This window comes from Myripristis murdjan, chromosome 6 (genome assembly GCF_902150065.1).
Source record: "Myripristis murdjan chromosome 6, fMyrMur1.1, whole genome shotgun sequence".
In the NCBI taxonomy this organism is placed as follows: domain Eukaryota; kingdom Metazoa; phylum Chordata; class Actinopteri; order Holocentriformes; family Holocentridae; genus Myripristis; species Myripristis murdjan.
In genome coordinates this window covers 6,211,207-6,232,461 of record NC_043985.1, presented here as the reverse complement: position 1 = coordinate 6,232,461, position 21,255 = coordinate 6,211,207, and the positions used below count along the sequence as shown (strand labels likewise).

The window sequence follows — 21,255 nt, the reverse complement described above, 5'->3', positions numbered from 1 at the left end:
ATTTTAAACCGTGTCTGTAACGTATTACAGTTACTCATTTTTTGTATTTTAAATATGTGATCCTGTTACATGTATCTCTGTTACTCACCAAACCTGGCCATTATGTATTTGGCTGTGGCAACACATCTTATTCTCTTGCAAACTTATTCTTTTTAATCTATTGCTATTGTTATTACGCATAAGAGAGTGCAAAAGACATCGCAGACAAAGCATCCTACATTTTTTTTTTTTTTTTTTTTTTTTTTTTTTTGTCTGGAGCCCTGAGTCAGTGATGATAGCACTGTTTACAGAATAAGTAAATCCTTGCCATTGATACAACAGTATTTGCATTTCCCTCTAGGTTAAGGCTGTCTTTGACCAAGGGTGACATTGTTTTGTCTTCTTGTAGAGAGTTACTACAACATCCTGGTATTGAACGGTGCACAGAGGGTTGCAGTCAGAGCCTGTGAGACTTTCCCTGACAACGCCACACTGCAAGCCGCTGCACTCTCCTGCCTGGCTGACCTCAGTAAGGAGAAACGCGCACACACACACACAAGCTGATTCACAGCATACCTGTGCTGGGATGGTTAATTAAGAACTGATAGAGGTGGATTTGATAACCTCTAGGTCTTGAAAAGTTGAAAAGTTTTACCGTTTGGCAAGTCTGTGGAAATGCTTTTTGTTCCCTTTCTCACAAATGACTTCACATATCTTTAAACCTGCATTTGGTTAAGTTAAGTTATACTTTCTTGTGCCTGTGGGGTGATTTGTTCTCTACATTTAAAGGATTTTTTTTTTTTTTTTTTTTTAAATCTATCCCCTTTACTCCTGTCACAGGCAATGTCAAGGATAGACAGTGGAGGTTACATTTTTGCCTTGATCTATCCAGTGCACTGAACTGGAAATGCAGAACAAGCTTCAAATTACAGCTCAGTTGAAGTCTAATGGGCGAAAACCTGTCAATTGTCTTTCAGTGCAAAACCCACAGTACTTTACAGGCAGAGATGCTACACTTCCCTCTTCATTGGCATAATTGGCACAGTAGGGGGATGTCTCCAGGCCTGCTAGCTTGTAGTTACTGTAACAAAGAGGGAATTTAGGAATGCCTTTAAACTACCACTTGACTTTGTAAAGCGAGCCTTCTGTAGCACCATATTATATTTGCCTGAAAATGTAGTGGGTTTTTGCACTGAAAGATGAAGTTTTGGCTCCCTAGACTTGAAGTGAGCTGTAGTTGTGGAGCTCGTGCTCCAAGAGCAGTCAGCTGTTAATAGCTGTTATTGCTCAAGAGTGGTCATCAGAGGTGTTGGTACTGTAATCATACTACAGTGTCCTATCAGGGCTGTTGTGGTAAATCAAAGAGTGGGTAGGCAGACGACAAAATGAGTGATTCAAGAGTTTGGTAGAGAAAAAATCTTAAGCCTTGTTGCCATGTAGTTATACATAAAAGCTATGGGGGAGGTGAGTGAATGCTTTTTCATGTTTACAGAGATCAATAGACGGTATTTACACCCATTGACCCTCCACTACACCTCTCTGATCCCTTCTCTTAGCTGCAACCATAGTGCAGAACAAAGCAGTGGCTGAGCAGGGTCTGGAGGATGGAGAGGAGGAGGAGAACAGGGGTAAAGAGGAAGTGGAGGACATGGACCTGGGCTGGATGGAGGTCTGCTGCACCGCACTGGAGCTCCATGCCGCTGAGCCGGCCGTACAGGTCAGTCCAGCAGGCTTTCACTCTTCTCACTATAGCGGTTCTCTCACAGCATATTTTCAACAGGACTGTTCACAGGATGTAGAACACCTAATTGTGTCTGGCATTTGAAAAAAAAAAAAAAAGGTGGTTGAGGGCTTGAGGCTTTTGCTAATGAATCCTGTTCCTTTGATGATAAAGCTCCCTGCACTGTCTTGGGATTCAAGTTCAGATTCAGGACTGCTCAGTACAGATTATGCTTTATCCTACTTTCCACCTTACCAGCTACTCTCCTTGTTGCCTTCCCTGCAGTCTGTCATTCACGCTCTCATGATTGTCACGCCCCCATACATGTGGGAATACACACACACACACACACACACACACACACACACACACATACACACAAACCTGCAAAAACGCAAAATCTTACCAAGATTATTTGTCTTATTTCAAGTCAAAATATCTTATTTCTAGTCAAAATATCTCATTACACTTAAAATAAGACATGATCACCTCAGAAGTAAATTGTTTTTAGACAATTTTCACTGGTAAAATTGTTTTTAGACAATTTTACCAGTGTTTCAAGTGAAAATTCACTCGAAACAAGTGAAAATTTGCTTGTTTCATCGGCAAAATTTGCCAGTGGAAAAAGTGAAAATTCACTTGTAATAAGTGAAAATTAGCTAGAAACAAGAAACAAATTTTGCCATTGAAACAAGCAAATTTTCACTTGTTTCAAGTAAATTTTCACTTGAAACAAGAGACAATTGTCTAAAAACAAGTTACTTTTGAGGTCAACATGTCTTATTTTAAGTGTAATGAGATATTTTGACTAGTAATAAGACATTTTTGACTTGAAATAAGACAAATAATCTCGGTAAGATTTTGAGTTTTTGCAGTGTGTAACTGTATGACTTCAAGTTTGTATGACATGTCTGTCATTTTCCTGTTTTACCTCTGGTCTGTGATTTTGTCATTTGTTCTCTGTTGAGCACTTGGTTGAAAAAAAAAATGTGTAAAGAAATGTATAAATAAATTGGACTTTAAATTGTTTGGTCAGATGTAAATGAACTACAGGCTGGTATACTCGGGCTCTGAGCTTTTTAGGGCTCCTGTCAGAGCATTTTACTATCTCACATTTTCTATGTCAAACTCCGTGTCACATTTAGAAATTGTAAACAATCATACCAGTGTTATCAGTACTTCAGACGTGTGGATCTCCTCTGTTCTTCCAGGAAGCTGCAAGTTGGGCCATTCACAGCCTGTTACTGTATGGAGCTGGACTGAACCATTCAGCAGAGGAGCAGGCTGACAGGTAGACATCAAAGCCATATATCACTTTTCTATGTATTTATGGTGATCTATTCACAATCTCTGATATCTGTTATAATTTATTCACTTTTATCTATCAGAGAGAAGGAAACTGTGGAAATGAGAATGTTCATCGTCATGGAACATTTTGCATGTCAAGTGATGAAGGGTGTTTCTGAAATGTATTTAAAAGATGGGATGTAGAGACCGATCAGATGGGTGTGTTTTTGTTGCATATGTGCTTTCAGGACTCCTGTTCACAGGCAGTTAATGGCAGCCATGCTGCTCCACTCCTCCTCTCCCCAAGTGGTCACAGCTGCTACCAGTGCCATGGGTGCACTCATTAAAAATAACAGTGAGTCCCTTCTGCCAGTATGTGTATGTATGTATGATGTTGATGATAATAGTTTATTAATTAGAATGAACACCCTGAGATGTACATGAAGAAATGGGGCTAAACAGAAAAATCTATTCATGTGAACAAAATTAACTACTTGTTTCAGATTACAAGAATGTCAAATGACTTAATCTCAACATGGGCTCTTTAAAAGTTCGACATTTAACTCAGTAAGAAAGTAAGTCTATTAACTTGTAGTTTAGCAACTTTGGCTCATTTCCTTGGTGCCATTGTAAACCATGACTGCACGCAACACTGTCATCCTCCCTGTGTACCCCTGTACTGTGTTGGCATAGGCCAGCACCAAGTTGAGTTTCTAATTGAAATACAAACTAAATGTCTGCCCTTGCTTATTACACAGAAGTGGTGTATGGAAAGTATCAGGTGTTGTTTAGTCAGATGTTCAGGTTAGTGAGTTGTTACAGCCTTAACTAACACATTCTGGGAAATGCTGACTGAAAAACACAGGCTTGTTTAACATACAAAAAGCGATTCCTTTCCTTATAAAATAAGCCTTTGTTCTCTGATAGGACATTATAAAAGACAATTGTACTTGTTGTTGATACAAATGTTGTATAATCCCGCAAAATCCAATATAAAAAGTTGAAATGCTGAAATGAAATGTATTGTGGTAGACCCCACTCATCTGCTGCTCCAAGTAGGATGAACTAAAGGATTTTAAACTACTGTTTGACCAAGGGTGGTGAGTAACATGAACACTTGGTCTTTTTCCAGGTAAAATATGCTCACTGCTGTTGTCCAACGGCCTCCATGTCAACCTGGTGGAGATGATGAAGAAACACTCGACCTCTGTCAAAGTTTCCATCAGTGCCTGCAAACTGCTCAACCTCCTCTTCCAGGGAAGGTTTGGAACAACTATAGTTTCTTTATTCTTTGTGCTTGTGCATGTGCGGTTACGTTTGTGCACATGTGTGTATGTGTGTGGATGTTCATTTGCTGGAAGGCACAATAGTGTAACCCATTGTGCAACTTGGAGTCAGGTTTATTTGACCTGAGAAGACCACAGATAATATACATTTTTATGAAAAAAGTTAAGATCTTGTTTTGTGAAGAGAGTAGTATGGAATTACCCATGTTATTTTAAGGTAATCTGCTGAATGACAACCCATATTTCTAATACAAAAAAAAATTGAGGACAACAGGAAGTTAATTTAGCATCAGCTCATAGAACTTAGACACAAATTACAAAGCTTTACCTGCTGTTTAAATGAAGATGAGCAACAAGTAATGTCAGAGATATCACAGAATGCAACTCTTGTCACTTTGGCATGAAACCTGTCTTGTATGCATGTAGGACAGCCAGTTTGGATGAGCTGAACATGGCAATGAGTCAAATCCTCAGCAACATGAAGATCCACAACTTTGAGCCCGAGCTGCAACTGGAGGCGCTGCAGGCCAGCCTGGTCTTCCTCTGTCCAGGTGCTTTGAAAAGGAAATCCTCATCTCTTGCGTGATAGCAGTCATTACTGTGATGTTTTTGCACTGTGCTTCTCTTTGTCATTCGGTCAGCATTGATCATTCGCCAAACAGTTTGGCCAGTACTGTGATGTAGGATTTTGCCGATAGACAATGCCATCATCCCTCAACCACTCAGCCCTTTATGTTGACATTATGATTTAAAAGCCATCCCTAAGGGCATTCCATCGTCACAGCCACAGAAAAGAATGCTCGGGATGCTCGCAGGATGCTACTCCGGGTATTTCATTTATTGCTGTCCATGCATTCATTCCATATCTGTGGAAATGCTTTGGCGTGAGGTGTGCAAGTCTGACTTATAGCCCAAAGGAGGGGCCTCAGTCAAAACAGCAAAAGGGCTGTCTCACGCTGCTTATTTGTAGCATGGGAATAGTATATTATAGTATATGCAAACAAATGCAAGTATAAATGCTGTGGTGCATAGTCTAACGTGCAGCGTCAGCCGTCGCAGTAGTTGTAATTATTATAGTCCTATAATATATAATAATAAGGATACCCACATCATTCACAAATGTATTAAGAAGAGTTTCACTCTACCATGCAGCTAAGCTCTAGTAGTTTTGCTGTTTTTCAAAATCCTAGTAGCATGTCAGGTAATATTCAGAGCATTTCATATCATTTCAGACATAACATTCTTCATATTTGGCTGGTAAGTTAGCTGTCCTTAACAGTCTTAATGCCACTGTATCAGCCTATCTGCAGTTTAATGGGAAATCTGATAGTCAGTTGACATCAGTGTATGGGAATGAAAGCTTGCAGTGAAAGCTTGTACAGTGAAACAGCTTGTTTTTAGTGTGTTTTTTGTTTTCCCTCCCAATTAGTTTAAAAATTAGATGACCGCTGTTGTCTGTAGTGCACTTGTTAGGGTCCTAATCAGATTAGTGAGTGATAACAACAGTTGTGTGTGTTTACATGTATGCGTATACAATAGTTGGTTTCTTTTCATTTGATTCTGTGGTGTGTGTGCGTTCTCAGACAGGAGTTTACGGGAGCATGGCGTCTCTGTGGCGGACCCTGACATGGCTGACGTGTCACTAAAGGTCCTGAAGAACCAGTGTGTGGTTGAGGGAGCTCACACGGTCTACTTGGAGGTTCTCAACAGGGTACAAGCACACAAACAAGCCGCTAGTGCTTTGCAACCTTTTTTCAGTCATGTCCTACTGTGACCACTGTTAGAAGCTCATGCCCTGCTCCATCATAATCATAATCTAATTCACATTGTGGAACTTGGTAAAATGGAGTGACGGTAAATATATTTGCTAGGTAAGAGAAATAAAATAAAGAATGCAACTTAAAGAGCATTTTAATGGCCAATAGCACAAAATGACTGTAGTATATCTATCTCACTTTCTTGCCTGTACTCAGTTTCAAAACAAATCCCCCCCACCCTTTGCAATTTCAAGATAGTCCCAACCCCTCACCAGCCTTCTCAAATTTTTACCTGCTCAATGCTGGTGGTCGCCACTATAAGCAAGTGACCAGCATCGTAAGAGTCTGCATGGAAGGCAGGTTTTGTTGATGTTCTTGCAGTTCCCACTGGTCACTAAATGGGGGTCTGTTACAGATGACATGATCATGCTTTAAGTTCAAACTCAGACATTTATTCATTTATTTGCTGCTATTTGCATACATTGTCTTTTTCTTGGAATTGGTCACACTTGAAGATGAACGCAGTAAATGGATCAATTGAAATAAATTCCTCAGCTCCTTTCTTTTGGCATGCAAAGTGTTGTTTTCTAAAGTGACTTTGTAAACAATTACCACCATATATCCATCTTTCAAAAAAGTGAAATCACTTACTCAATACTTACTAAATAATTTACAGCAAAAACTTAAATTTCAAATAAAAGGTAACATCAGTCGTTCCAAAAAAAAAAGGACCTTCTACAGAGTGAATCCTTATCTTCAAAAATGTTTAGCTATAACAGATAACATTGTCTAGGAGGTTCTAGTGTTCATTGTCAAGTAGTGTTTCACTGGCAATTTATTTTAAGTACTCCATTCAGAGTTAGCATGTGTAAACATCATACACCACCAACAGAAAAGGTTTTTATCCTGGATATGAGAAACCTGTTTTAGTACTAATATTGATCATGATATTGAGCCCTGTTTATTGCACAGGACCATGTGGTGTTTTCATGGTATTATACACAGGGATATTTGTTATTAAGGTGTGAATATTCATATATAAACAGAATATTCTAAGTAAACATGTCACTCAATGCTGTGTGCATTTACTGACTGTGTGTGTGTGTGTGTGTGTGTGTGTGTGTGTAGTTTATCAGCAGCTCATCCATACAGAAGTGCGGTCTGAGGGTGCTGTCGGCTCTGGCAGACTGTTCGGGTGCAGTGGACCTGCTCTGCCAGCAGGGGGCCATAGACACAGTGCTACATACACTACAGATGTTCCCAAGTGAACGAGGTAGACTACACCTCTGCTCCCTTATGTTGTCATGGGCGTGAAAAAATTACATTACATGCAGGTGTGCATGCCATACATTAGGGTTTAGTGAACCCGATCTTTTTGTATATTATTAACTTTATTTTTGATGAAGAATTTGAATTTTATTTTGGTTGCTTAAGACACGAATAAACCTAAAAAACACTGTTTCAAATGCCTTTTAACAAAAAAAATATAATATATTGACAAATATGTTTTGAACAACCAACATAATTTTGTAACTGCCCTCAGTTCATATCATTTAGTGGGTGAATGATACACATTGCCTGAATGTAAACACTGATAACTGTCTTTGACATGTATACAAAACTAGTATACAGTACAAGCATTGGGGAATTTATCAAGCTCACTCATCCAAAAACGTAAACTCCTTAAAAGTATCTAGGACTAATTTTGGTCAGAATGAAGACTAATCGCACTGTGCCATGTTTTCTCCACCCCACCTCCTCTAGAGATACACTACTGGGGTCTGAACCTGCTTTACTACCTCGTATCCAAGAAGAAGCTGTCGAGAATGATGGTACCAGTTCTGGCCTCCGTTCTGGTCGCCTCTCTCAACCAGTATAAAGGAGACCCTGAGATGTTACTGAAGGTGACCTGAGTGCTTTGCTTTGATAGACGGGAGCACAACTAATCCAAGCACCAAATCAAAAATTGTAATAAATTGTAATTGCGCTTCCCCCTGTTCATATTTAATTGTAATATTTAGTCTAAGAACCTTTTTTTGCTGTTGTTAATATCATATAGACCTCCTTTTAATCTCGAGTTGATTTCTGCCATTGGTTGTGTATGTTGGAATGGAGTTTCCACAAGATCTTACATTTTTATGCAAATAGGAACCATGCCTTTTTTTTTATATTTGAAAAAGTATTACCTGCAATAGTTACCTTGCAATCACCCCTGCAGCATTTCGAACAAGCAGATGCCAGAAACTGATGTAAAGTCATGAAAATGTTGTCTTTAACCAACAGCACACGCTGAGTATGATGTGAGAGTTTGTGAAAAAGAAAAAGCTAGTCTTGCATGAAAATGCCATCACCAGGTACAATGTCCTGCCTAACACTCTTTCACAATTAGTCCAACTAGCAGTCATCGAAGGCAGTGTATAAAGTCAGGGTTATTGGTAGTAGTGTGAACTCAGAACTCACTCACTTTGGCACAGCATTTTGAGTGTAGACCAAATCTGTCCAACACTTTGCACATGAATGCCAATGGCCTGTGCTTGTAACTCAAAGGGCATCACTGTTTGTGTGTCCCCCAGGGTTTTCAGGTGGCTCTAAGGATGATGGATGCCTGTTCGGGAGCAGCTGCTGAACTGCAGAGAGAAGATTTTGACAGGCAGATCTTCCAGCAGCTCAGAGAGGACGCTCCTGACCAGAGTCACAACGCAGTAAGTTGGATTAAGTTTAAGTTTATTTAAAGGAAAGTCACAATGCAACATTACAGTTCCCTGCAGACTAGCCTGACTCAGTTCAAGAACTGTTTTTCAGCAGGTTCCTATGGTAAAACAATACATCAAATTCATTAAGTGCATAATAAACATAGAAGAGAACAGATGGGCATAGGGTTGGGCATACAATAAGAGGCAGTACATAGTTTAGGCCTGTGTTGTACTTTTACGGCCAACTGAACTTCACCTTTACCCATCCAGAGACATTTATAACCAAAACTTAATGTCTACACACACAAACACACACAAGCACACGAACACACACACACACACACACATGGACAAACGATGTGTGTTTGCTCCTCCTGTCCTCAGTGTCTGTCTCTTTCTCTTCACATCACAGACTGCATTCCTTGTCTCCTATCAGTTTCTATGTGAATGTCCAGTTATGGACTACCAGCAAATGAGTAAAATGTGTGTCAAATGTCAAAAGTGGCTATTCTTGCCAAAATGGTCATACTTTACACGACCCACAGGAGCATACTACTACTGACATCTCCAGATTAATCTGCAGTTACAAAATGTGTTTAAAATCTGAGACACTTCATGGATGAATCTGAATCCATTTAAGCATTAAATACAGTAATTGTACAGGAATTTTTCTCTTAGTGACCTTTCGTCAAAAGCACAGCACAGTGCATTAACAACAAATTAAACTGTAACACAAGCCTTACTGATAACACAGGGAACACATACAACAGGGCTTCACAAACAGTGCGTGCATACCAGACATACATGGAGACCGTTGAGAGCCATGCTACAGTATCCTTGTGAGTTTCTCGGAAATGTTTTGGAAAACGATTTCCTAGAAGGAACTGGGAGCGTTCAACATAACTTAATAAAACAGATTAATTTGAACAGGACTTCTCCAATCTCTTATCTTTGTCTGCGTAGCAACTGCGTAAGTCCGCTTGCCTGGCTCTGTCTAAGATGTGGTGTGACTCAGAGTTGCGGTACAGCATGCTGGAGAAGGCTTGCAAGGATGGAGACACAGTGATGGCCGAGTGTCTCATCCAGCTGGGCGCCGACATCAACAAGAAGACAAAGACCGAGTCTCTCATCTACCAGGTCAGAGGTCACACTTCCTTGTGTCTGGGCTTTGGCCAATTACTGTAGCCACTTCTTACCCAGCCAGGCACACTGGATAGCAAGCTCATGCTCAGATCGTCAGTAGCAACAAGATTGGTTAACAGCACAGTTGTGGGTAAGACTGTGATGGAAGGCGTTGTCGTTATTACCTGAAAATCAAGTTTTTAACCTTGCTGTTAACGTGTCCATGTGGTGTTTTTCATATGCTGCAAGTCACTGAATGGGTGGTACATTCCAAATTATTAGCACCAGACAGACTGATTATATATAAAATATCCTCTTTATTATTTCAGTGTCAAGTTGGAAGTTGCACCTTTTAACTATAGCCAGGGGCGGATATAGACAAATATTCATGTGGTGGCAAGAGGGTGGCATGGAGACTTTAAGGGGTGGCAGAAATATATATGCTGATTTAATACCAAATGATCACATATATCAGTATTTGCTTGGAAAACCCCCAAATGAGGATATTTTAACTCAAAAACATTCTATTATTGTGGTACATGAGTAAAGCATTGAATAGAAAACCAAAAGGTGGCATTAGAAATATTTATTTATTTATTTATTTATCAACCCCTTAAATAGTGGGAGTGTCATCTTTTGCTGCATGTACTTGCACTCGGACATTTGAGTCTCGTAACAGCGAGTTTCCGAACAGCCACATTTAAAAAATAAATAAATAAATTGTCTGAAATTGGGGTGGCAACTAGGGTGGCAAGGCATTTTTCTAGGGTGGCAGCTGCCACCCCCTTGAACCGCCTATGACTATAGCATGATGCAATTAAATAGACTGAGAGCAAGAGGCTGAATTGCCTGTATTCTTTTCTGAGACCAAACTCGGTGACAGTTTGGTAAACCTGAGGCCCTCTCTCCTTGCTGCTGTGTTGTGTTTGTCAGGTGTGTGAGAGAGGTGGACCGCTGGACCTGGTGGAGGTGCTGCTCAGCCGAGGTGTCCACGAGCAGCACCTCCGCAGGGCTTTGACGGTCAGCGTGAAGCAGGGAGACGGACCCATCATCATCCAGCTTTTGTGCCGTCTGGGTCTGGACCTGAACAACAGCGCCCTCTGCCTGGGGGGCTTCCGCTTGGGCCGCCTGCGCTCTGCCTGGCTTAGCCCCCTGCTGGCAGAAAGAGGCAGAGCACACAGTCTGCGTTATGGCAACAGTGAGGAGATGTTCACTTCTCTCAAATGTTTTTATGCAAGGTTTTTATGGTGTCAGACGATTACATATTCCATGAGCTGTTTTTTTTTTTTTCTACTCGTAATGAATACTTCCATTGCATTTTTCCATTTCTAGCGGTGCACATTTCCCTGTATATGGTTTTAGAGCTACACAATGTTTGTTTGTTTCGAATTAGAATTGCCTCTATGTATTCTAACTTAGAAAATAATGTAGGGAAATAGCAAGTGTTGAAGAGTACATGTTCAATTAGAACAACGTTTACAGGCTCAGATCTTAGTTATCGGATTTCCTTTTCTCTCTATAGTGCTGCTCATGGAAACAAACTTAATTGAGCCATCCCAGGTTATAGACCGAATTCAGTTCCATTCTTGAAATTAAATGGTGTCTCCTTTTATCTGAGGTTCTGAGGTTGACAGTCGTTTCTCCTCACACACCATGCAGCACAACTTTAATGACTTTCAGATTTTTTTTTTTTTTTTTTAAAAATACGTGTAGTCTAACATAGCTCGCTGGTATGGGTTGTTTGTTGTTCAGTTTACTTTGTCATCAAATTTCAAGTCTGTCATCTTAATTTCTGAAAACGTGATCGTATTGAATATTCTCTGTGCACCATGTACTCTTTCTTCAAGGTAAAGGGGTGAGCTTGGCCTGGTACATCCAGTCTCTCCAGAGGTCCAAGAGCGTTGCTGGTGGTCCCAGGACTCTGGGGGACCCTTGTCTGACCTCCGGTTACACGTCTGATGAGAGTGACGACTCCAGTTTTAGTTTTGTCTCCATGGACGACGGCCTGGTTTTCAATGACGACATGGAGAGCGACGGTAAAGCCTCATAGATACTGGGCTGCAGCTAATCCTGCATTGTGTGTACCCCATCTAGATTATTGTTTATAGACGTCAGATTATAGTGCCCCCATTAGCGCTTGGCAAAGATTTTCCATTGCATGAATATTGTGCTTCACAAATGATCTTGCATGCTTATGTGGCAAATGATGAGTTTGTGAATGAACTGTACTTTGCAATGTTTTTTTTTATGTTTGTGTGATTGTCTTAATGTAGCGCTCATGACCAGGACACTTTTGACTCTTTGCTAGAAATACTGAGTTTCTATATTTCAGTATCAGTGCCATGTAGGTTTTCAAAAAACATCCTTCACTGTGCCAGTATTATCGTGGCATTGTGCAATTTAAAAAATGCAAAAATCATTCAGGTAGAAAGATGCTCATGTTAACCAAAAGTGTCCTGTTTTGACACTTGAGCCTATTGTGATGTAATTTTAAATGCAGCAACAGCCACCAGAGCTACATAGTAAACATCATGTGAACTGGTTTCTATCAGTGTTTTGTCATTTCCTCAAATATTCTGTTATATTATTAGATTATTTGCCATCTAACGCAGTGCTCAGGTTCATGTGTACTATCTTATCTTTGTATGACCTTCCTTTTGCAGGAAGTGATTCACTGTCATTGGCTCTGTCTCCAAAGTCTCGGAATAATTCAGCAGAAGAGTTGAGAGCAGGGTCCTTCAAAAGGAAGCAGGGGCGCCACCGACATGCCAGTGCAGAGGTATAACGTCTTCAGTAACCTTGGTTGGTATTCACTTGTTGATTTGTGCCTGAACACTGTCAGCATTCTTCATCGGTATCTGTTTTTTTTTTTCAGAGTGGCCAAGCTGAGAATGAACACAGTGAGCCCGTGCAAAGAAGATATGGAAGGGCTAGCTCAAACCAAAAAGGTACTGCTTTCAGATTCTATCTGACTTTTTTCTCATTCCACCTTACACTGTTGTGCTGTGAAGCTAATAATATCCCTTCAGGTTGTAGTTTCATACATCTGCAAGTGTTGATGTTTTTCAGTTCAAAACATAGCTGTAAATAATTAAGTTACAAGCACTTTACTGACCAAGCTCTGTCAGGATTGTCTTTTGTAGCACTAACGTCCAGTACTGCTGAAATATTTTGAAGTATATTTGCAGGTTCTACAGATTTTTATGTAGTGATATCCCTCATATAACGGAGGCCGATTTTCAGAAAACCAGCATATCAGTCTAACCCTAGCTTCTATATGTGCCTACACCTTTTGAGATAAACAGGTTTAGGGTGTTTTATAGGTGTTTTATATTATACACATATTTTATATGTGTGAGGAAAAATAATGACAGTTACCTGTTACGTTATGCTTAAAAAATAAAAATTCGTCATTATTTTTACTTTACATACTGTATATACATATTAATGTCCTTTGGCAAATCAAAAGCTCTTGAAACAGAACAGCTGTTCCATTGACCAGTGGCTGATGATTTGCCTCTTCAGGTATCTGCTCCCCATTGCCGGGTGCTGGGGAGAATTTGTCCTCGCTGCAAAAGGAAAAGGAGAGGATCCGCCTGCTGGATCTGTCAGGGAACGAGCTGGACTCTCTGTGCTGTCTGATGGACGAGGGCTCGGTCCAGCAGCAGCTGGAGCATCTCTTTCGCCTGGACCTGAGCCACAACATCTTGTTAGAGTTTCCCTCTGTACTGTGCCAGGTAACAGCCCTGCAGGAACTGATTTGACAGTTGCGTAGCAGGTTAATGCTAAAGAAGAGCTGAGGAGCAGAGGTGCTAACTTAAATGTGTGCCCACAGAACAAGCTCAACACTATTTTCAGTAACATAATCCTCTGTTGTAGCCTGTTAGTTACATGGACCTCATTTTAACATCACAGTAAACCACATATTTTTAAGATGAGGGAAAGATGCTTCAGTCCTCAGAACTGCAGAGACCTGAGCCACAACATGGAGCCAGAGTTTCTTTCATTGCTTTTGCAAATCTGTGGTGATAAACTTGATGAACAAAAATGGCACCCACACACTTAATCTTCCCTTTGCTGTTTATTCTGCAGCATTTCATCAGGCATTGATAAACAGGCAACAAAGCTCTCCAAATGGTGAAAAATAATGTTCACTTTGATCAAAGTTTAATTTATTTTTCTTAGAGCTTGAAGAGTTTGACTCGACTGGACCTCCAGGGCAACCAGCTTCAGTCGCTTCCAGTGGAGCTGCTGGCCCTGCCTGCGCTGAGCACGCTCAACGTCTCACGCAACTCTGTCGGTCCCCTGCTGACCCTAGACCCGACTGTCATCTGCCCATCGCTGCGGCAGCTCAACCTGTCATTTAACAAAATCACCACCTTCCCGCATCAGCTGGGCCAGGCTATGGACCAGCTGGAGGAGCTGTCAATGGAAGGGTAGGCTGCTGGGAAACCGAGTGTTTTTTTTTTTTTTTTTTTTTTTTTTCAGCAACAAGGCCACAGGTTTGAATAGCCAGCTTGTCTGGGAAAATGCCAGTGAAGAGAATGACTAAGACTGGCCACTCCTTCAAAATGCCTGCACCTCACTCAAGTTTATAAACTGGTTGGACTTGGCACTAAGTGTTAAATTATGAAGGGAAATTGTGTATTTCATACATGCAGTTTTTACTGATACATTCTCTTGCATCAGATTCAGACATTGACTCCACCATCATAAACAATCTGTTATTTTCTCAGATAGAGGGCCAAAAATCTCTCATATCTTTCTAAAAAGGCCCTGTGGTGCTATTCAAGTGAACAAAGGGATAAAATACCAAGCAGTAGCATTATATTTGAAAGTGCACTGCAGTACCTTGGAAAAACTGTGCCTATATGTGTCTTGCCATGTAAGAATTTAAAAAAAAAAAAAAAAAACAGTGTGATTTTATGTAAACACTTTTCAGTCCTACTTATAGTTCCAGAGTGGCCAAATGACTGTAACTGTGTCTCTGTTCAGTAACAGTATCAGTGAGCTGTGCACTCCCGTGTGTCTGCCGGAAGTGAAGCTGCTGGATGTGAGCAAGAACAACATAGAGAACATTTCCCCAGACTTCCTGACCAGCTGCCCCAAGCTAGAGACCTTCAGCGCCTCCATGAATAAACTCTGTGAGTGGAATCAGCTGATGCTTGAATGATGCAGCCAGGAATATCTTGCCTGATCCCCCCCAGGTTTAATCAAAATCAGGCCAACGGTGTAGCAGTTATGGCCTTTTTAAAATTTAAACTATTTACCTGTAATCATACTACCATCTTCAGGCCAGGCAGTGTCATTAACTAAAGCAGAAATGCCAAAAATATAATCTTTAAAAAAAAAAAGATTTTTAAGGATAGTGGGTGGATTACATGAAGCCTTTGTTGTTGTTTTTTTTTTTTTTTAAGTAATTGAATGATAAATTCAAGAAAAGGTTTGTTTTATATTCCGAAGTGGCTGCTTTGGAAATAAACTTTTCAAATGAGCATTTGTTTACATATTCATATTTTGTGATTTCCATGTCATGAATAGATGTTTACCGTCCTCTGTAGGTTCCCTGTCACATGTGCCATCCAAGATCACAACACTGAAACTGGCAAACAACAGTTTCACTTACATTCCAGAGGCCATACTTGATCTCCCAAAGTAAGTCGGGTTAGGTTTAAGTTTCAAGCTAATTTCGTAATCAATTTTTTTTTTTTTGAGTATATTATTTTTTAGGATTATTAATTTTCACTTACTGGCAGAGTTTGTCTTGTAGCTGTATAATAAAGATTTTTGTTTTATCTCAGTGTATCACAAACGATGTGGTAACTCTTATTTTTCTCCACTGTTTATTAACATGACCAACATTTTTGCATTTGGATTGAATTTACTGAAAAATACACACTTTAACTCTACTGGGGATATAAACTTGGCATTTCTGGGTCTAGAAATCCAAACTCTTTTTGCATTCGAAGTTCAAGAGTCATATCAGTAGAAATCTGTTAGACCAGAATACAATGCTCTAACAAGACAGGTTTTAAGTACAGGGTGCAACTTAGCTGCTGCTGTTGCTCTTTCTGCCAATATGTACAATTCAGAGCTTAATATAAGAACTGGTAACCACTGTAGCCTCAGTCTTTACAGTCTGTTGAAAATCAGTCTTGGAAATGTAAGTCAGGTAGATTTAGGGAAAGAGGGTACACCAATATGTAAATTACAGTATGTCACAAAGTACCCCCTGGTTATCCCTGCTTGCACAAGAATTTGAGAACAGAACCGCACAATTAATGCAAGTGGACACTACAAGACATACGAAAGACAGAACCCTATATATGCATATACACTGAATATACACATCCTCTAATGCTTTTTATTTGCTGTCCAGTTTGCGGTCAGTAGACATGAAATCCAACGACATTGCTGTATTACCGGGCCCGGGGTTCTGGGCGTCCATCAACCTCCGAGAGCTGATGTTTAGTCAGAACTGTATTGGAGCTCTGGACCTGAGCGGACCAATCCACAAATGGGCCAGGCTGGAGAAACTTCACCTGGGTGACAACAGGCTCACTGAGGTAGAGCAGAACACACAGCACCGATCACACATGAAATAGTTCACAAGTGTGTTCACAAGTCACTGCACCATTTGAGAATGTGACACCTGCTCTGAATAAATGTTAACTTGCGTACAGGTTAAACTGTTATAATTGCATTTTGCTATGAAACCCTTTCTGCAACAACTAGTAACCAGGCTGACCAGCATCATAATTAGAGGTGTGAAGCTTCCATGGCCTCACGATTTGATTTGATAACGATTTACCTGTCAGTGATTTGATTGCACAATGTATCTCGAAGAATTTTAATACATCGCTTCTTCCATTTTTTTATATTACTGCACATGGCTACTTTTCATCAATTTCTACAAGCAGGCAGATAAATCTGAACTCCCTTTTGTTTAGAAAGTGCTTTCAAAAATCTGACTACAACACTCTATAATAATAAATCTCTATAATAATAAATAAAAAGCTTTTCAGTACCAGTGTATGCTATTTCATTGAGTTACCTTTTAGTAAAATGCTCTTAGTGAATTTAAGTTCCTTCTTATAAGCTGTTACACAGTGTATATGTTTAGGGCTTTTATTGTGAAAGGTAAATCAGAAGTGGTGGAAATGAAATACCACGCCATGTGCAATGTTGAATGCAGTAAAAGTTTTACTCTTCCAGCCTATGGAGCTTCCTTGTTCATGTTATATAATGCCTGGTATCAAGACTGAACTGTCAACTCGTCACACTCTATGACTCACTCGCAACTATTTTAAGGTGAACATGTGATTCAAGGGTCTGAAACCAGGCTGAACTGCACTGATGCAGAACGTTCCACATCTGCGTCACGATACATCTCAGAACTAAGAAATTTACACACTTCTAATCATAATTGTAGGATCAGGTCAGCTAGTAAAATATAGCTGAAGGAAGATAATATGAAGGACTAATGCTCTCGTGTTGTTTAGGATCTGCTGTCGAATTGCCTTTAAGCAAGGCATTCACTAGGGAAAATGACAGAATCCAGCAAATAAATGCCTGTGATTGTTGTGTCCAGATCCCTCCTCAGATCGGCCTGCTGGAAGAGCTGACCTCCCTGGATGTGAGCCGTAACCCCGGTCTGCGGTCCTTCCCTGATGAGATGGGGAAGCTGGGGAAACTGTGGGACCTACCACTGGACGGCCTGTGTCTTCAGCTGGACCTCAAACTCATTGGCAGCAAGACCAAAGACATTGTCAGGTGATGGGCTTTTAGAAACTTGTGCAAGACACACCGTTGCAGTGTTTTGCACGTATTGTTTTGGCACCAAAGCTATCAGACCTGCTCCTTGGATGGCACCTCCTTTGTGCTAAAACCCCATTTGCACAGTTTTCACCAGTTTCTGCTCATTCACAAGCATAAGTTTTTGGAACAAGAAGTGAAATGAAGTGAAACTGACGTGGCGGAGGATACCTCATCTCATACCTCATCAACATTTTGTTCCCTTGAGAAAGATTTTAAAAAGTCTCATCCCTCTTCCCATTCTCCACAGGTTTCTGCAGCAGCGGCTGAAGAAGGCAGTGCCTCACTATAGGATGAAGCTCATTGTGGTGGGGAACGCCGGCAGTGGGAAGACCACCCTGATCCAGCAGCTGATGAAACTGAAGCGATCCCAGTTGAACTCAGAGCGGACCAACATCGGTATCAGTGTCCGAGACTGGACCATCCGGGAACGGGACAAGAAGAACATGGTCCTCAACGTGTGGGACTTCTCAGGTTGGAACCACTTAATTCCCCAAGCACAATAAATGTACAGGAATTTGTCTTGGTGATATTGGTCTAGGGACAACTAACCACCATAGCAACATAAGTATTTTCTATGTGCATTCAGGCAACAAGGCCTACAGCATGACTGCAGTTGTAATAGAGAGGGATGGCGAGTATGTAGGAGTGCATTGAAACATACTTTAAGATAGTTATTCTGTGTAGGGTAGAAATGAAGAAATAATTTCTGATTTTGAACCAAGAACATTATGACTGTGGCTTAAGTGATAAAATATTCAAAGACATTAGCAGATATAATACGTCAAGCAAAATTATGTTAGCAGTGATGGTAGTAATTCTCAGGTTCTCATTTTGTTCCAGAATGGCAAAGCCACTATTTATTAAATGTGACACACTCTTCAGACACTTAAACACATATTAAGGGTATGGTGACCTGGTTTTGAACAACAGGGAAAACCCCCCAGATTCAGATTGTGAAGCAAACAATTAAGTATCACTGAAAATGCCTGAAATAAGATAGCTCAAAACTTTGGCTTGGTGGTTGATTTACACAGTATATGAAAGTCTTAGAGCGGTGTATGGGCTTTCCTCCTCATTGGTTTGGCTCAGTTTTACTCCCATCCTCTGCAGGTGGAGAGGAGTTCAGTGGCTCACATCCACACTTCCTCACTCCCAGAGCTCTCTACCTGGTGGTGTATAACCTCAGCAAGGGAGCCAGCCAAGTGGATGCCCTCAAACCATGGCTCTTCAACATCAAAGTGAGTCAAAATCCTAAACATGGTGCCAAACAGACACACAAACAAGCACAGATAATGCCCAGTCCCACAGCACAGGGCTTAGTCTGCATCAGCTGCTGAAGTTGAAGTCACTACGGTCCTGGAATAATCAGGATAACCACATCATTCACCGAGGGGTTGTCAAGAGGAAGAGAGCCACTGTAGTATCGCTCTGCCCCTGTAGGTGTGTTAGATATGAAAATAAAGTAACTCATTAGCAAAATGTTTTGGTAGCATGGGCCAAAATTCTGTGCATATTGACAGAGGTTGTCTGTGTCACAGTGATGTTAAACACTGCCACCAATAGACTCAAAGTCAAGTTATATTGATTTATTTTTTAAAACTAATAACTTGATATGTTTTGGAATTGGGCAAAGTCTACAAAGATATGGAAATATATTGTTCATTCTGATATACATATGACCATATACAAATTCTGTGTAGCTGTGTCCTAAGCAAGTCATAGCTGAGCTATTATAAGGAAACATAACAATGAATATTGAGCACCTGGCAAAAATACCCATCTTATAAAGTCATTTAGTCTTAATTTGAAATGTCATGCCCATATTTTCAATAAAACAGTTCTATAAATGCACCAGTGGTTGTGATTAATCTTTATTAAAATGGAGAACGACTTGTCTCAATAATCCTTTTAAATCAATTGACATTATGCTGTTAATAGTGTGATAGTAAAGAAAACTTTTTATTTCAAGGTTTTCATGACCTTCAATTAAATTTTCACAGCAGGGGAAACTGTGTCACTTCACTGACATATTTATTGATTTGTTGTAAGGAAAACAAGATTTTGAAGACTCAGTACTCGCATAGAGTCAGAACATATGGTCTGGAAATAACCTGTAATTCGAAAGTGGAAAATGTATATTTGCTCATAGTTTTCTATCTTTTAAAATGGCATGGTATTCCCTGGGCTTCAGGCAGTAGCCCCGTTGTCCCCAGTCATCCTGGTGGGAACCCACACAGATGTGAGCGAGGAGCCACAGCTCCAGGCCTGTCTGACCAAGATCAGAGAGGAGCTGCTGAGCCACCAGGGCTTTCCTGCCATCAAGGACTACCACATGGTGTCCGTCTGCGAGGACTCAGACGCAGTGGCCAAGCTGCGCAAGGCCATCGCCAGGGAGGTGACCAGCTTCAAGGTGAATTGCCATGGACAGCGATAATAAAAATACAACATAATGTCCAGTGGTGGTTCTGTGTTCTTCTCTGCTGTTTTTGCGTTGACTTTGCATTGATTGATTTGTTTTAACATAAAATATTCATAAGTCAGCTGTTTGTCATCTTAGTGCCTTTGACGAAAGCAATAACACAGTATTCTAAGGGACTCATCATATGCAGAAAATTTGATAATGCTGTGAATGCATGCTAGCATTCTCCTCCCCTCTGGTTTCATGGTCTCTCCTTTCCTCTCCTTTCCTTTCTTCTCCTCTCGGCACTCTCAAGACACTGAACTCATTTAACTTACTTTGGGGGCCAGTCCTTAAATTGTAATCGCATGTCTCCTCATCCCCACCACAGATAGAGGGTCAGCCTGTGATGGGCCAGTTGGTACCAGACAGCTATGTGGAGCTGGAGCGCCGGGTTCTCCAGGAGAGAACGAGGGTACCCCCGGAGTTCCCCGTCCTCAGGCACCAGGAGCTGCTGCAGCTCATCCAGGAGAGTCAGCTGCAGCTGGAGGAGGCTGAGCTGCCCCACGCCATCCACTTCCTCAGTGAAGCAGGTCAGTTGGGAGTAGGGCCACATTCAAGTTACTGGTACCAGTTCTGGTACTTGAGAGTGCTATTTACCTTTGTTCAATTAACACCTATTTGGTTCCATGATACTTTTTGCTTTGTTTTGTTGTGCATGGTATATACTAGCTCTTTACCTTTTGGTACTTTTTGATGCCCTGTGAAACACCCAGATTCATACCTACACACAGACCTTCATCACAGCATATATGTAAAGTAGGTTGTACTGATTAAGTGTCTTGGACTATGCATTCAACTGACAATTGACAGACATATTTCCCTTTTGACTGGTCTAAAGCCAATTATTATACCAAAAATCAGTCTGTTACTAATAGTCAGGTCATTTTCAATGTAAAGCGTATTTTATACAGTGATGCAACTCAAAGTGATTTCCAAAAGTTATTAAAGGAAAGCATTAAAACCGAGTGTGCATTGCAGTGTGGGAGTTTTGAGATGAGTGGGGTTGAATGAAATAAATCTGGGAGGTTTTATGATGTATTTTATTGTGATACTCTAGCTTTCAAGTTGACAAGCCAGTTTATGATAGTGTGCATGCTGATTCATTATAGAGTGTGTACACTGCAAAAACTCA

At 40.6% G+C, this 21,255-nt stretch overlaps 1 protein-coding gene across 1 annotated transcript in view; it reads left to right on the top strand.

The window, feature by feature from the left end:
- The window catches only part of lrrk2 (leucine-rich repeat kinase 2), a 45,345-nt gene that overhangs the window by 10,361 nt on the left and 13,729 nt on the right, over positions 1-21,255 (top strand). The window contains exons 8-32 of the mRNA XM_030054048.1: positions 389-508; positions 1,536-1,696; positions 2,911-2,990; positions 3,235-3,341; positions 4,119-4,248; positions 4,699-4,823; positions 5,856-5,983; positions 7,158-7,302; positions 7,794-7,933; positions 8,603-8,731; positions 9,686-9,859; positions 10,778-11,042; positions 11,692-11,880; positions 12,508-12,623; positions 12,720-12,792; positions 13,370-13,581; positions 14,030-14,280; positions 14,840-14,988; positions 15,406-15,499; positions 16,224-16,410; positions 17,436-17,617; positions 17,910-18,133; positions 18,773-18,900; positions 19,854-20,072; positions 20,452-20,653. Of these exons, the coding sequence (XP_029909908.1) occupies positions 389-508; positions 1,536-1,696; positions 2,911-2,990; positions 3,235-3,341; positions 4,119-4,248; positions 4,699-4,823; positions 5,856-5,983; positions 7,158-7,302; positions 7,794-7,933; positions 8,603-8,731; positions 9,686-9,859; positions 10,778-11,042; positions 11,692-11,880; positions 12,508-12,623; positions 12,720-12,792; positions 13,370-13,581; positions 14,030-14,280; positions 14,840-14,988; positions 15,406-15,499; positions 16,224-16,410; positions 17,436-17,617; positions 17,910-18,133; positions 18,773-18,900; positions 19,854-20,072; positions 20,452-20,653 (3,930 nt within the window). The remainder of the gene's footprint in view (positions 1-388; positions 509-1,535; positions 1,697-2,910; positions 2,991-3,234; positions 3,342-4,118; positions 4,249-4,698; positions 4,824-5,855; positions 5,984-7,157; positions 7,303-7,793; positions 7,934-8,602; positions 8,732-9,685; positions 9,860-10,777; positions 11,043-11,691; positions 11,881-12,507; positions 12,624-12,719; positions 12,793-13,369; positions 13,582-14,029; positions 14,281-14,839; positions 14,989-15,405; positions 15,500-16,223; positions 16,411-17,435; positions 17,618-17,909; positions 18,134-18,772; positions 18,901-19,853; positions 20,073-20,451; positions 20,654-21,255) is intronic.